General features: G+C 38.1%; 1 protein-coding gene across 5 annotated transcripts in view; it reads right to left on the minus strand.

The window, feature by feature from the left end:
* ctnnd2b (catenin (cadherin-associated protein), delta 2b) overlaps positions 1–14992 on the minus strand; it is a 116910-nt gene that overhangs the window by 34654 nt on the left and 67264 nt on the right. For 3 of the 5 annotated variants that reach the window (XM_065276461.1, XM_065276460.1, XM_065276465.1), the window contains 3 exons: positions 12643–12786; positions 10906–11155; positions 9112–9168 (listed from right to left, as the gene is read on the minus strand). In XM_065276461.1, coding sequence (XP_065132533.1) covers positions 9112–9168; positions 10906–11155; positions 12643–12786 — 451 coding nt within the window. The remainder of the gene's footprint in view (positions 1–9111; positions 9169–10905; positions 11156–12642; positions 12787–14992) is intronic. The other 2 variants (XM_065276463.1, XM_065276462.1) reach the window with 1 other exon arrangement.

Raw genomic sequence — 14992 nt, forward strand, 5'->3', positions numbered from 1 at the left:
GGACCCACACAGACCACAGGTTGAGCACAAACTGCTGGTCTCACTAACACCCCCAGCAGCAACCTGGTTTTCCCAGCAGGTCTCCCATCCAAGTACTAACCAGGCTCAACCCTACTTAGTTTTAGTTGGCTACAGGGTGAAACATACATACGGATAAAATATAGGGCTATGTGTTAAATGTACTGTAACTTACTTCGAATACAAGTTTCTGTACATTGGATAAACATACATTTTGGAAATATAAAAAATATATATGTATGGATTATATATCCATATATTATACTGTATGTTGGGGTGGTGATGGTGCAGTGGATAAGACCTGGGTTCAAATCCACTGTGACACACCATTGTGTCCCTGAGCAATACACTTAACCCCTAGTTGCTCCAGAGGCGTGCGACCTCTGACATATATAATTGTATATATATTATATACAATTTGCGTCGGGTCCTGATCACACTGTCGGGGCTTATTTCTCGATAACTACCGGCTGCCTCTACATTATCTCGCTTATTACACGGCTACTTGTCACATAAGAAAAAAAACGGACATGAATATGAATTTGAAACATTTTATTGGCATATTTGTTTTAAATTAACATTTTTATCCTTCCGCGAAACTTTGCACAGATGCATAAAATGATCGTAATACCTTATTAAGATCCTCTGCTTCATACTTGTCTGTCTCCATTTTTTCTCTTTTAGCCAGTCTTTGAGAAGTTTTAATGCCCATTCTGTATTTTTTTGTGTGTTGGCTTCGTAGCTGTCATGCTCTATTTTGTCAAGTTCAGTCTCAGTAAGATGTCTGTGTCTTGTCGTGGTTGTCCAGTGTTTGTCACAAGATGGCGCCAAACAGTAATCTTTATTGACCTTTATTGGCGCGGAGCGATTTTACTCGTACAAGTAGTACCGGCTATGCGTTATTACTTTGGAGCGGTTATTATTTGAAAAGAATGAACCTGCAAATGTCTCAACTGACCAATCAGAATCAAGCATTCCAGAGAGCCGTGTAATAATATTATATAATTGACATATATAATTGTAAGTCGCTTTGGATAAAAGCGTCAGCTAAATAAATATGTAAGTAAATAAAAAATATAAAAATTGGGTTAATTTAATATAAAATAATATAGTAAATATAAAAAATAGGTAAAAAAAACCTTATGCTGGTCTAAGCTAGGCCACACTAAAAGATTTTTAAAATGTGAATGAGCAAAAACAAAGAGCACAAACATGATGACAAAAAAATCATTTATGATGTTCAAACAAAGAGACGATCATGACTAGGGATGTTCACATTGAACGTTAAACCGTTTACCGAAGGTAAGAATTTATGACCAATTAACATAATCAGTTAAAGAAAAAAATATTTGTTAATGCATGGTGCGTGTCGTCATGAGCCGACAGACATTTCGCCACTTTTCTATCTTTAATTTGTGAATGTCATGTAAATGACACAAATTATTGCTGCCCTGACGGTCTGATAAAGTAATCAGTTGTATGAGAAATCATTTGTGTGCATGTTTGGAAGCTGAACGGAGACGGGCGCTTATCCGCGCAAGATGACGCAGTCCGTCTCCGTCTCGCGTACATCTGGACAGACGTTCACTGATGGCCTCTGACCCTGACCATAAACATCTCTTTTTTTGCACAGATGGAGAAAGACGACGCAAAAGCAAAACTTTTTGAAAAGCCTCCTGCTTTAGAAATAACGACTGTGGTAGTTGAAAGTAAGAAAATCTGCCCTTTTTGGATATTAATCATCTGGACTGATCGCGTGTTCTTTGATAAGGCAATGTTGCGTGAATATCTGATAATGTATGAATCCTGGTTATGTTGTTGATCTGTCGCTGCTGTTTGCACGTTCAAATGAAATGTCACAGTCAACCGTCAACTGTATTTTTACTCAAAGACAACTTAATATTAAAATCGTATAAGTTAACGGTTAATGTTCGGTTCATAAGCTGGGGTTGTCGGTCGGGAAAATTAACTGATATGAACATCCCTAATCATGACTTTACCTTTACCGTAAGTGGACAAATCGGCCCAAATTCAGCTTGATTATCTTTATGTGTGTTGTTGCCTTATTTTTATAACCCAATTTTGTCCAGTATTTACTCAACCATGGGTTAAACAAACCAAATATTTTTTAAGAGTGCATGTTTAAACAAATCCCAGCTTTAATTGGCAGCGATGGTCAAATGTCATTTCATGACCGCACACCCAACATAACACTGTTAGCTAGAGGGCAATTCACTTTAAAATGCAGATTTAGGGTGCTTGCACAAACAAACAACGAGGTCATGTTTGCGTGATTGTTAAACATGCAGGACTGATTCAAATGCATACAGCCCAGCAGTCATTAGACTACATCATTTATGATTCAAGTCAGCATTGAAATAGAAACCTTCTGGAGTCCTAATACGCATCATTAAACCTTAGTGCTGAATCATTCCCAGCAGGCTAATCCTACATAGACACACACATATGCAGAGTGCAGTCTGGTTTTGCCTGGTGACACCATCCTCCTCTCAGGTCTGTCACTGGCAGCCAAACCATTAACCTCCCCATTATGACAATTAATGCCTGGATGAAGTCACTCCCCTAGCACAGCTCCAGTCAATGTAACTGGGGCCACTGAAGCAAGAGTGAATTTATCATTAATCACCAAACTTGAATAAGCAGGAGCCCGGGCTTGCAAAAATGTCACGCCAAAAACCCAGAGAGGGATTTGGCTGGGAAATGACTCGTTCATGCTAGAGAGTACACAAATTTGAGCCTCTCGCGGCTCTCTGCAGGTGGGTGGGTGATCTGCTAATAAACTGTGTGTATCATAACCTTCACAGCACGATCCATCTCCTCATCAGGAAATTAAATAAAGATCTGACTTTCATTTAGACAGTTGGATTAAGGAGAGACAGGTGCTTGTTTTAAAACCTAGCGAGCAGCCCATTGAGGCAGCATTTTAAAGGACAAGTTCAGTATTTTACACTTAAAGCCCTGTTTTCAAATTGTTTATGATGAAATAGAACGGTTTTGACTGAAATTTGGACATATGATGCTGGCCCGAGAATTTTCGGGTGTTTCTTGTATCACCTCCCACCTCTATAATGGCTTTATAGGTGCACAAGAACAATCCTTCCTAAAATGCATTAAACTTTAATTTACAAAGTCGTGAAACTCACCGAGTGGTCAGGGGTGTTCACTGGTATGCTCACACAAAAATCGCTGCCAAAGATGCTTCTGAAAAAAAGAAGCTTCAAAAAACTTCTGATGTGGAAAAATGCCAGCCGAGGGATTAACCCATATATGTTCGAGCCGCAAGAGGATCTATGCACAAGACATTATATACATAAATGACAATCCCTTACAAAAATGAACCATGGTTTCACTACAGTTAAAACAAAAATAAGCATGGTTAATGTAGTAAAACCATGGTTACCGCATGGTTTTCAAAAACTATAGTTACAGTACACAATGGTTACTGTGGTAAAATCATTGTTTTGCTAGTAGGGATGCGTATAGGTAAGTAGCAAACAACAAATCTTCAAACGCGACGGGGCTAAAATTTACCGTAAAACAACACTGTAAGCACGCATCTGAATCTAAATTGCTTGACTGTGCACCTGGCTTGAACACAGACACAAAAATACCTAGGATGCTACAGCGTGTGACAGCCTGGTAAGTCCTTATCACCAAGTTTGTGGTTAGACACGGATGTTACACACAATCAGGACATAAAAAACGATCTCTATCAAAGCAATGGTGACATGTAGTACTTAAGTGTTTTACTCACATAAGATTTGCGCGCAATTCTGTCCAGATCCAATAAGGATGGAACAGCATTGCTTTTTTTATCGCAGTCTCTCCGCAAATCCAGCGTCAACCTGTGGCTCATTGTTTTACACAAGTGAGCTGGAACTTCTTTAAAAACAAACATCAACCATGCATTCCTAATATCAGATTCCGAGGAAAGGTTATGCAGCGACCAGGCATCGCACAATATTTTGCAGTCTTTAACGACATGTTTGTTGCTTGGACGCTATCCGATTTGCGTGAACCAGTGGGCGGGGCTAAGGAAGTAGATGTTAACTGGAGGCAGTGTTTAAATAAATGTATTACCACGTCATAACTAGTTACATTCCAGAACCTGCCGTTTTCTGGGCTTGGTGTCAATAACAGTTGATATTTACATTACAAGGAGGCTTTGAGTTCTATAACTTACAGGAAAAAGAAGTTAAGGTTGGTTATAAACAAACATTTATAAAGAAAGAGAGATAGAGGGAGTCTTATTGCCCATGGATTCATACTGTAACAGAGTTGACAGACTAGCAGCCTGAAAAAGCAGAAAAAATATAACATTTGGAAACTCACTGGATATAGACAAACTACCCTATTTGTGGCAGGTCTTTGTTAGGGCTTTGTTTTGGTTCAGTCAGGTGAATCTATCTATCATCCACACGGCAGAAACATTAACACCACAAAACCCCTCTGAATGTTTCAGAAATATCAGTCTGAATAACCCATGGGGCTGAAAGAGAAAGTGGATAAGCCCCTCATGGACCACTGAATGACGTGTGGTGTAAAAAACAGCCAAATGAGAGCATCATAAATTATGCATTCAGGATGCCTCACCGAGCATGATTATTAGAAATGGAGCTAATGGATTGATAGTTTGAAAAAGATGCAGTGTAGTAAATCTAATACAGTCTGGATGTGACACACACCAAATGATCCTGCACAAAATGGCTTCAAAAAGACTCGAAAGTCTATATTTTAGAGTAAAAGCAGAAATATGTGATTTCAAAGCTTCTTTATTATTTGCCAGGTTTTGCACTAAAGGTCACCTAATATGAGAAAAAATTCACTTTTGTATGTTGTTCGACCATGGGATTGTGTCGCCTGTGTGTGTGCACAACTACCCTGTAATGCTAAAAATCTGCCCATTGTTTTTTTTAAAACCTCAACAGTCTCATGGCACAAGATGTTGGCGTTTTCTGAACAAACTGATGTCACTTTGCGCAAGCCCCACCCACAACCGTTCAAATACCATGGTATTTCTTCTGATTCATTACTGCACGTTCATTATGAAAAATGAAGTAAGGTCTTACTAAAAATGTTGTATATTTTCCCTATGGATGACAATAAACAGGGAGGGATGCAGCAGCTCATTTAAATTTAAAGAGACGCACACACACAAAACAGTACTTTTACCTGCACATCAAAAATGGGTTCACAGGCACATTCTGGGTACACCTACTATTACTAATACTAATATTAACCAATATTACATCTTGAAAGTGTGCCATATTAGGTGACCTGTAATGACAGCATGAACTTGAGTGTGAATTTCCCAAATTTAGCAATCCAGCCATGATTATGATTGGACAATGTTCACAAAGCACCATACAGTACAGTATGTGCTTCAAAGAAAGCAAGGAAATCAGATCTATTGTACAAAAGCACAAAATGTCCTATTAGTGACAAACCACACAGACAAAATTCACACCGAATCTTATGAAAAATATAATATTTCTTATAGCTTTTTGATAATAATAAAGCTTTGCTTTCTTCAATACATTTTTAATCCCAGTTCTTCATTGAACTACAATGCACATCAAACACTGCAAGAACAATTCGTTTTTCATGTCATCTTTAAAGACAGAAGAAATGGCACTGCTAAATGCCACATGTTTCAAGTGTGGGCAGCGCCAGCATAACTGGCACACTGCGGGGTGGTTTGCATGCTGTACAACTAGCTTCTGGCACTACGGGCAGATGAATAGACAACTTACACAAGCTGAACAGAGTAAATAAGACCAGTCACCAGTCCATGTAATCGCTGAAGCTCTAGTTTGTAGCTTAGCCGCCGAAGCGTGCAAACCGCTAAAACAAACACTTTAATGAATGTAGAGCACCAGTATCCGACCGGCTTGCTTCCTGGCTTTCCTATTCAAACACGATCGGAGCGGCGAATAAGTTTCACGCGCTCAGCACCGAAACATCACTCCCTGCCATTCTATTGTGCTACTTGCTTTTGTCTTGCAAACTGGAAAACAGGCACTGAAATAACATATGACAGCTCAATCAAAGACGGCTCAGACACAATGAAATTTTAAACTACTCCAGTGCAACGGCTCTGACAAAAGTAGTGTTGACACGTAATGTCGGCTTATTCAGAATGACTTGTTACACTGTATACTGACAAGTATTTATTTTTAAAGTGACAGATTATAGGCTGTCCGGCTATCTCAAAGAGAAGTTTCTTTATCAACCAATCAGATTAAAGAATGGGTTTGACTTGGATGGGTTTACACCAGGTTACATCATATGGACCAGTTGTGACCCAGTCTGTGAAAACCCAGCTTAAGTGATTTTTTTAAACCATCCTACTGTACCTAACATTCTTTGAAAATATAATCTTGATATCTTTAATATTAAAGGGATAGTTCAACCAAACATGAGCATTCTGCCATCATTTTCTCGTCCTCATGTTGTTCTATTTTGATAAATTATGGTAAGCACACTGCTGATTGTAACCATTGACTTCCATAGTAGGAAAACAAATGTTATGGAAGTATTGTAAAAATTATGAAGACAATATTTTAATAAATGATGGTAAGCACACAGTTGACGGTACCCTTTGAATTCAATCGTATTTCCTAGTATGGAAGTCAATGTGTACAATCAGCTGTGTGCTTACCATCATTTATCAAAATATCTTCTTTTGTGCTCATCAGATAAAAAGAAAAAAAAAGAAATGAAACGTGAGGATGAGAAAATGATGACAGAATTTTTAGGTGAACTATCCCTATAACTAAGTAATGTTGTGTCAAAGATCCATGAAGAACAACGTGTGATGATCCTAATCTCAAAATTAATTGTGTCAGGATAACATTTATTTATCTCTTATTGTAAGACCAACAAAATAACTAATACAAATGGAGATGACACGTTGATTTAACTATTTCAACCTTTACATTTTGAGATGGAACATACAGGTAGCTATTTTTGACATGTCTCATCTTACAGCAGTATAAACTTGTACTGTTTTGACAGTTGTAGGAAAACGTTGGGACTCTAAAAGCTGCTAAAGATCAGATAAATATAAGTTGTGCAGCCAGCAGAGATGTGAACGTGTCACCTGTGCTTAACCCCTCTTTAGGAAACACTGACCAGCGGCAGTGTTGATTCAGCACACAAATGCATGAATGGTCCAAAGAGGAAGCTTGCACTGTCAGCAGAGAGAGAGAGAGAGAGATAGATGTCCAAATACGTCCCTGTCTCACTCAGTGACCAATTCATATCCTTACATCCACCCGGAGAGAACAGATCAGGATCAACATTGCATCTAGCAGTATTTTTTTTACATTTTTATGCATTTGGCAGACGCTTTAACAAAGCAACTTACAGTGCATTACAAGCTATACATTTTTATCAGTATGTGTGTTCGCTGGGTTCAAACCCATGACCTTTTGCGCTGCTAATGCAATGCTCTACCACCTGAGCTCTACAGGAGAATCATGAATTACTCTAATAATGAAACATAAGTAATTGGTGAATCAGAGAACTTTGGAAAACATTAATGTATCTGCAACACCTTGATAAAAGGGGGAAATAATAAATAAATAGTACGTCTCTGGTAAATTATGTTACATTAATCATTGGGTTAATGTAAAATGCAAATGTATACATATTTATATATATATTTTACAACTGTAACCATTTTCTGACAAAATGTCACGTCTTAAAATTTTTTTTCTTTTTTTTATATTATTTTAACTAAAGCCCTTAACTGATTTGAGACCTTTAAAAAGACACTGCACTTTTTTTGAAAATATTCTTATTTTCCAGCTCCCCTAGAGTTAATTATTTGTTTTTTACTGTTTTGGAATCCATTCAGATGATCTCTGGGTCTGGCGCTAGCACTTTTAGCATAGCTTAGCACAATCCATTGAATCTGATTAGACCATTAGCATCGTGCTCAAAAATAACCAAAGAGTTTCGTATTTTTCCTACTTAAAACTTGACTCTTCTGTTATTTCATCATGTACTAAGATGCAATGATATTACGCAGCAGCAGAAAATAGTCCCCTTAGTCTTATCTTTCAATAGCAGGGTCTATTTTCGGGGACTGTGTAATATTATTTCCCCTCCTCCAGCCATGTTAGTCCTTGATTATTACGGCAGAATGAGAGTATAGTTCCTAGCCATATCGGCAAATAAAATCGCTGATATGGTTCCTGTCGGTCTTAGTACACGATGTTACTACAGAAGAGTCAAGTTTTAAATAGGAAAAATGGTTATTTTTGAGCGTGATGCTAATGGTCTAATCAGATTCAATGGATTATGCTAAGCTATGCTAAAAGTGCTACCGCCAGACCCTGAGATCAGCTGAATGGATTCCAAAACGATAAGAATCAAATGTTTAAATCTAGGGGAGTTGGAAAATGAGTATACTTTCAAAAAAAGTGGTGTGTCCCTTCAACACTCCAAAAATATGTGTTGTTTTTTCAACCAAACATGGTATGTTCTCAATGTATTATTTCATAATTAGATGTGGTACACAATGACACAACCACTGTTGTTGCTTGCATTGAAAAGGTTACACAACTTAAGACAATAATGTTAAATAAAGGTAAAAAAGGTAAAATAAACATGCTTTAACATAAAATGATAACAAAACAATGAATAACAACACAACAGGAGAAACACACACACACACGCACAATGTGATGCTTTGCAGCAATGGACAAACTCCTGTCACATATGCAGTCTGAACGTCTATTTCAATTACTCCATTCTCTGACCAATTTAAAATAACTTTGGCTTTAACCACACATTAAACTCACTGTGGATGAATGAAGGCCTTGCACTTACATATTGAAGCACACCGTGAAAATGTTAGAAGGAAATCCATACAAAAAAACTGCAAATTTGTAGCGTCTCACCCTGCGCTACCCTTACAGCATTCTCTAATAAAAAAGTAAAGCTTATCTTAACACAGTAATAAAGCAAATCTAATTGAGTCATGCTGCCCTTATATGATGTTGAGTAGAGAGGAGAAAAGTGCTTTTGTAAATGAGGAGTAGAAATAAATAAATGTTGGATTACTTTGTCATTCTTTGCTCGGCTTGATTTTGATTCCAGACAAGGAATTCAGGGTCGTACCTATCAGGAGACAGGCAGAGAAAGAGAAAGGGTAGGTGTCTAGCACAAAGCGATGTCACATTTAAAAAAAAAATACGTATTTATGTTTTACTGTCTTTTACTGTTGCTGCATGAACATATTACACACTTGCATTTGACTCTTAACATGCACTACAAACTTGATTTCTTACTGGTTTTTATTAAAGAGGGGTCTCACATAGTTCATAATTTCAGTATATCTTTTGTTGTGCTATGTAACTACTTTCTGGGTAATTTATCACGCTGCCTCAACATTTAAACATTTTATAGCTGGCTATCGGATTTATAATGTTGGGTAACAACTGTAATTTTCACACTTACTACACAAAAACCCAACAATACTTGGATTGTGGTCTTTGTTGATGCTATAGTTGTTGTTTGTTAAGGCAGAACTGGCCTTTGGAGATAGTAGTAGTTGGTTTGTGGGCAGGACCAGTTAACAAGAGTACTGAAATACAACAACATGTTGAGTAAAAACAGAATCCTCTAAATTCATCAAACCATTCAAATGAATCAGCTCACATTTAAAGGTAATGAATCTGAATCCAGAATCTACCTTAAAGGTACCTTGTAAATATACACCCTTTTTTTATCAGTTTTCTATATAATATTTATTTTTTAATTTGTTGATAAGTTTATGGCTACAGAAATTGGCCGGTATGGTTGCCAGACCCACCCTTTAATATAACAAACATAAGTAAGTGAACCAAAGAGAAAAGACAATGTTTTCATACAGTTGGACATTTTCTGTGCATTTGTTTGCAATGCATCACACTTCATACCACCTCCACCATAACCACTAGCAGTGAAAGACATGAGAGAGAAACAAAAGAGTGAGGGATAAACAAAAGGGATGACAAGAAATCAACCAAAAGATAAAATCGGCAAGCAAACCAAAAAAAACAAAAAAAAGAAAAACAAAGGAAAAGTCCTACTTCAGTTAACATTAAAGAGATGAGTGTCAATGGCCTCTCAGCACATCAAATAAATGTCACACGATAAAGCCAAAAATATGCTTAATATTTAAAGATAGAGTGGAAAAGGTGGAACTGACTACATGTACCTCGATGTAAAACCATGCGGGATCATTCCTGAAGAATGTTTACTATTATGAGAAATGGCTCATAGAGCTTGGTGAGTAATAAGTATACACAGGACGTGAGGTCATGTTAAATCTGAGTCATGCTATACGGTGCCTTCATTGACAACCTGTGCATGTGAAGCTCTATTTGATTTGTTATTCATACAGTGTGACTATCTGGCAGTCAGTACAGATATGGGCACATTCCACAAACACAGTACAAAATATAGTGTGAATCTTTTAAAAAAAATCCCTTTTTAAATAATTCAAATCAATGAAAGGGGGTGCTTTCAGAAAGTATTGATATTCAACCTTAGGAGGATTAAATAAATATTATATGAAAAAAAAACCTGTCAGCCAATGGTCCCTAGCTGTCACTGGGGCAGTACCCTTTCAAAAAGTACACCTAAGGGGTTTAAATTAGTAGCTCAGAAATATACAGAAGGAATGCATATTATGATGCATTTCATTGGATAGTATGGCCTGTTACAGCTCACTTATTTGTACTTTAAAAAACGTATAATGCATGTAAGACACCAGATTGTACCATATATGGAATGTGCCTCTTATTCCCACTAGCTGGGATGGATTTCCATGTGCACTTTTCTCAAGATGCAGTAGCCAGTGGAAAGACTCACCTGGGATCCTTCTGGATGCTGTCTACAGATGGTGACCTGACCAGCGTGGGCTCCGGAGGCAAAGCAGGCCCTGATTTACTGTAGGGCGAGTCTGTGGAGGGGCAGAACTGGAGAGTGCGGTAGGGGTTGGCATAGTCTGCGGTGGAGGCACCGGGACCGGTGGCGTATCCAGCACGGGGGAAGGTTCCTGTGGCGTTTTGGCTTCCTGTGCGCTGCAAGGGTATGGGGTCAACACCAGGAGAGGAGGGGGCTACGGCAGGAGAGTAGGGACAGAGTAGAAAGTTCACGACCTGCTCACAAAACTGGTTCATTTGGTCTTTAGGTGCAGCAAAAGGTGTTAAACATTACCCAATGTAAGAAGAGGTTTTACATTAAAATGAAAGGATAGGGAGGAGAGGAGGAGCAAAACAGGACAAGAAGCACATTAAGCCATAAAATAATGTTAACAGCCTGACCGTAATGATAGGTCTTCAGTAGATGTTTTATTTGCTTGTCTGAGTGTCAATGGAAAGTGTTTTTTTATGTTTTGCCAGCTTTTGTTCAGATTTGAATAGCTACCCAGAAACCAACACGGAGTGCTGTGTATCCTGACTGTTGAGCTTTCCAGCTGACTGGAGCTCAGAGCAAAGCTTTAAACATGTTAAACGGCAGTCAGATGCTAATGTTTCGTTGCAAAGCTTTAGGAACGGTGCACCAAAAAATGCCATCGTCTACAGTATATACTCTCATGTCATTCCAACCCTGAATTATGCTTTTTCCAGTTTAGACATTTTGCTGAATGTTTACACCTTGGCATACAATGAATGCAAACACAACGAGCTACGATGCTGACATTTCTCTCACATTTACACACAAGAAAGCCCCAATGGAGAGCTTGAAGGAAAATTTGAAGGCTCTATTTTAAGGATATATAAAGTGAATTGTACTTCTAAAAAAAAAACGGGACTCCCTTGATAAAATACTTATTCATGCACCCTTATGTCTTTGTCCTCTACATCCTTTCAACACTCCTTCTCATTTTTAGCAAAGGGACTACTGGATCCAAAAGTGCAAGTATGTTAACTATACCTTAACATACAGCAGGGTTCCACAAATCTTACCCTGGAGGACCGAAACACTGCAGAGTTTAGCTTCTACCCACTATACTACTACTACTACTACTACTACTACTACTCTTATGGTGCTTTTGTCATTTTGACAGACCACTTTTACTATTGCATTCAATGGTAAAGAAAAGTCAAATGGGGTTGGAAAATAAGCGTGAGTAAATTACCTTTAGTTTATAGAAATTTTATTTAAGATTGTTAGGTAGAAACGCAGAAGCACATTATACTGAAAAAGTGTTGATCTAAGTGCAGAATTGTTTTTACAAAGATTATACAGATATGGATTTTTTTTGAAAACGTAGTCATTTTGTGTAGATCTGCCATAAAACCTTTTTTAATGACGTTTTAACCATTAAATTGTTGTAATGATATACAACAGCATATTCAGCTGAACAGAGAATAACAGGAATAAAATCTTAATAGCAAAAGCGTGACAATATCTGATACAATTAAAGTGATGTCTGGCTGCTTGCTGCTTTTAATTAGGCACTTGGGAATACATTATGTTTTTGAACAAAATAAGAGAAAAAAGCCTTGGATTTCATAAACACACCTATACTGAACTCTCATTAAACTTCCATAGTATAGGTTTTATTCAAATAGTTTTTAAACCTGCTAACTAGTGTCTTACTTTGGCCTTGGTTGAAGTTCCTCAAAGGAGCCTTCTGGTAGACTCTGTCCTCGTAAATGGGGTCGATGTGGTGTTCAGGAGACTGCAGGGGTCTAAGCTCAGAGCCCAGGTGACTGTGCTGACTGCTGTATGAACCTCTGGATCCTAAATAAGGCAGAAAGTCAAAGCTATAAACAGGGTTGAATGTGTGCCATTCCAAACAGAAGTGAGCATCTCTATGCTCTACTCCCTTCGAAAGGCACAGCCCTTGAAATGAGCTGCTTAAGGCCATAGGGGATTTATGCGCTACGTCCAAATTCATAGTTTTGAAAACAGTAGGCAAAAAAGTACCTGAATGACCTACTACTTCCGACCCGGGGGAGAAGTTATCCAATGACGAAGAAGAAGGAGAGACGTTGTTATATTTAAAAATGTCCAAAAACGGTAACGTGGCTCTATTCAAACGCAAATACATACATAAAGGGGGGGGGGGGGGTTCAATGGTATTTCAAGCATTCTGACTTATTAACACAGTTATAGAGTTGTTTCCTCATGCTAAATGTATGCAAAGTGTCAAAAAAGCAGTTGGACATGTTACAGAGTATTTCTGTGCCGAATGCACTTTGCCAGGGTTCGTACAAGTTTTGGAAAGTTTTTTTCGATTACAGGTCCAACTGACGTTTCAGGGGTTTTCTATACGTATCACTTTTTTATATGGGCACCTCTCCCCTGGAATACCCCGCCCACCCGTCAATCAGCGGGAGACGCTAGAGCTTGCAAACATCTTATCACGCGTTTAATTTCAAAACTCAACAATGGCACGAATGAAGAAGTGTGTTTTTGGATGTAGAGAAAGAAAGTCAGCCTTATGAAAACAATGGATATAGTTTATTGTCCGGGGTAGCAGCGGAGTTTTGCGTGTGTGTTTGATGTGCTGGATTTTCCCAACCGGGTCATGAGTTGCATGCGGTAAGTAAGACTTTTGTCTTATGTTGGAAATAGGCACGTGCATATTATATAAATGACACGAACATGTAGTGAACCATAAGTTATAAGAGTTGTATAGTGTTGCGTGACTCGTACTCGCTCCTCCTGCGGAAGTAACTCCTCCTTCTTCATTTTTTCGTACGTTATCAGAAAGATTCGGTAAAGCTAATCTTTCTTTTATAAATCTGATTAAACTAAAGACTCTTCGGAGATATAAAGGATGTCATACTACTCTATAGGTACTCCAGATTAACATCAGAAATGCAGAAACGTGTGTTACGTGAGCTTTAAACAGCTGTCCTTTGTGGTTAAATTGCTTGTTTTAAAGTCATTAATTTTAACACATAATGTGCTAAAATTACACATAATGTGTGAAAAGCTTAAAGCACAAAGATGTGTAAAAAATTAACACATCCTTTCTAAGAGTGTAGGTACTTAATCTAATTCAGTACCTACTGTCACAGTATGCGATGTCGAACACATGGATGGTCTCATGTGTACTTTTGGATCTCCCTTGTCGAAGTGACTGACAGACCAGTGTTACCTTGACAACGCTGCATGTGCGCATGGATACGGCATGTTAATAAACGCAGCAGCTACTATGAAAACACTTTCCTACAATCTAAACTAGCCTTTACTACACTGCAAAAAATGATTTTCAAGAAAAAAAATCTTAGTATTTTTTCTTGTTTTCAGTAAAAATATCTAAAAATTCTTAAATTAAGACGCTTTTCCTTGATGAGCAAAACGACCCAAGAAAATGAGTCTAGTTTTTAGACCAACAATATACAATTTAAGTGATTTTGTGCATAAAACAAGCAAAAAAAATCTGCCAATGGGGTAACCAAAAAAAAATCTTGAAAATTTTTCTTAAAGGGGCTGAATGTAAGTTATTACTTAAAAAAATCTTTAAGATAGAGTTTTCATTTGTATATTTATAAGGCAACCATAATGTAATAGAAAAAATGACACCTTGAGTGTCCTCCACGGTTGTCTCTATCAGCCTGTAGGCTCTTTTCTGTTTGAAGGAGTCGGGTCCGAATTGGCGCGAAATTCAAAATGTGACGTCATGCGCGTGCTCGTCTTCCTGGGCGGTCCATATAGACGCGTACGGCAGTCATTAGTAAACAGCGGCAATCGCTAGCATGTTTCAAATGGACTCTGTAGACGGAAAGAAGCAAGCAACTTCCAGCACAATCCAGACACTTATGGAAACTCCTCGTAAGTTAAAAAAAAATCCTTATCTAGTGCGGCCAAAATAGTGCGTGACCGGCGTCGGGGAAAAGACAAGATTAAACATTGGATTGGCATTTGATTCTTGGAGGGAGCTCCGGTCAGCGCTGGGTATGAAAACAGACCTTGAGCAGGTTTCCTTTTTACTGCA

The sequence above is a fragment of the Paramisgurnus dabryanus genome, chromosome 6, assembly GCF_030506205.2.
Source record: "Paramisgurnus dabryanus chromosome 6, PD_genome_1.1, whole genome shotgun sequence".
NCBI classification, from domain to species: Eukaryota; Metazoa; Chordata; class Actinopteri; order Cypriniformes; family Cobitidae; genus Paramisgurnus; species Paramisgurnus dabryanus.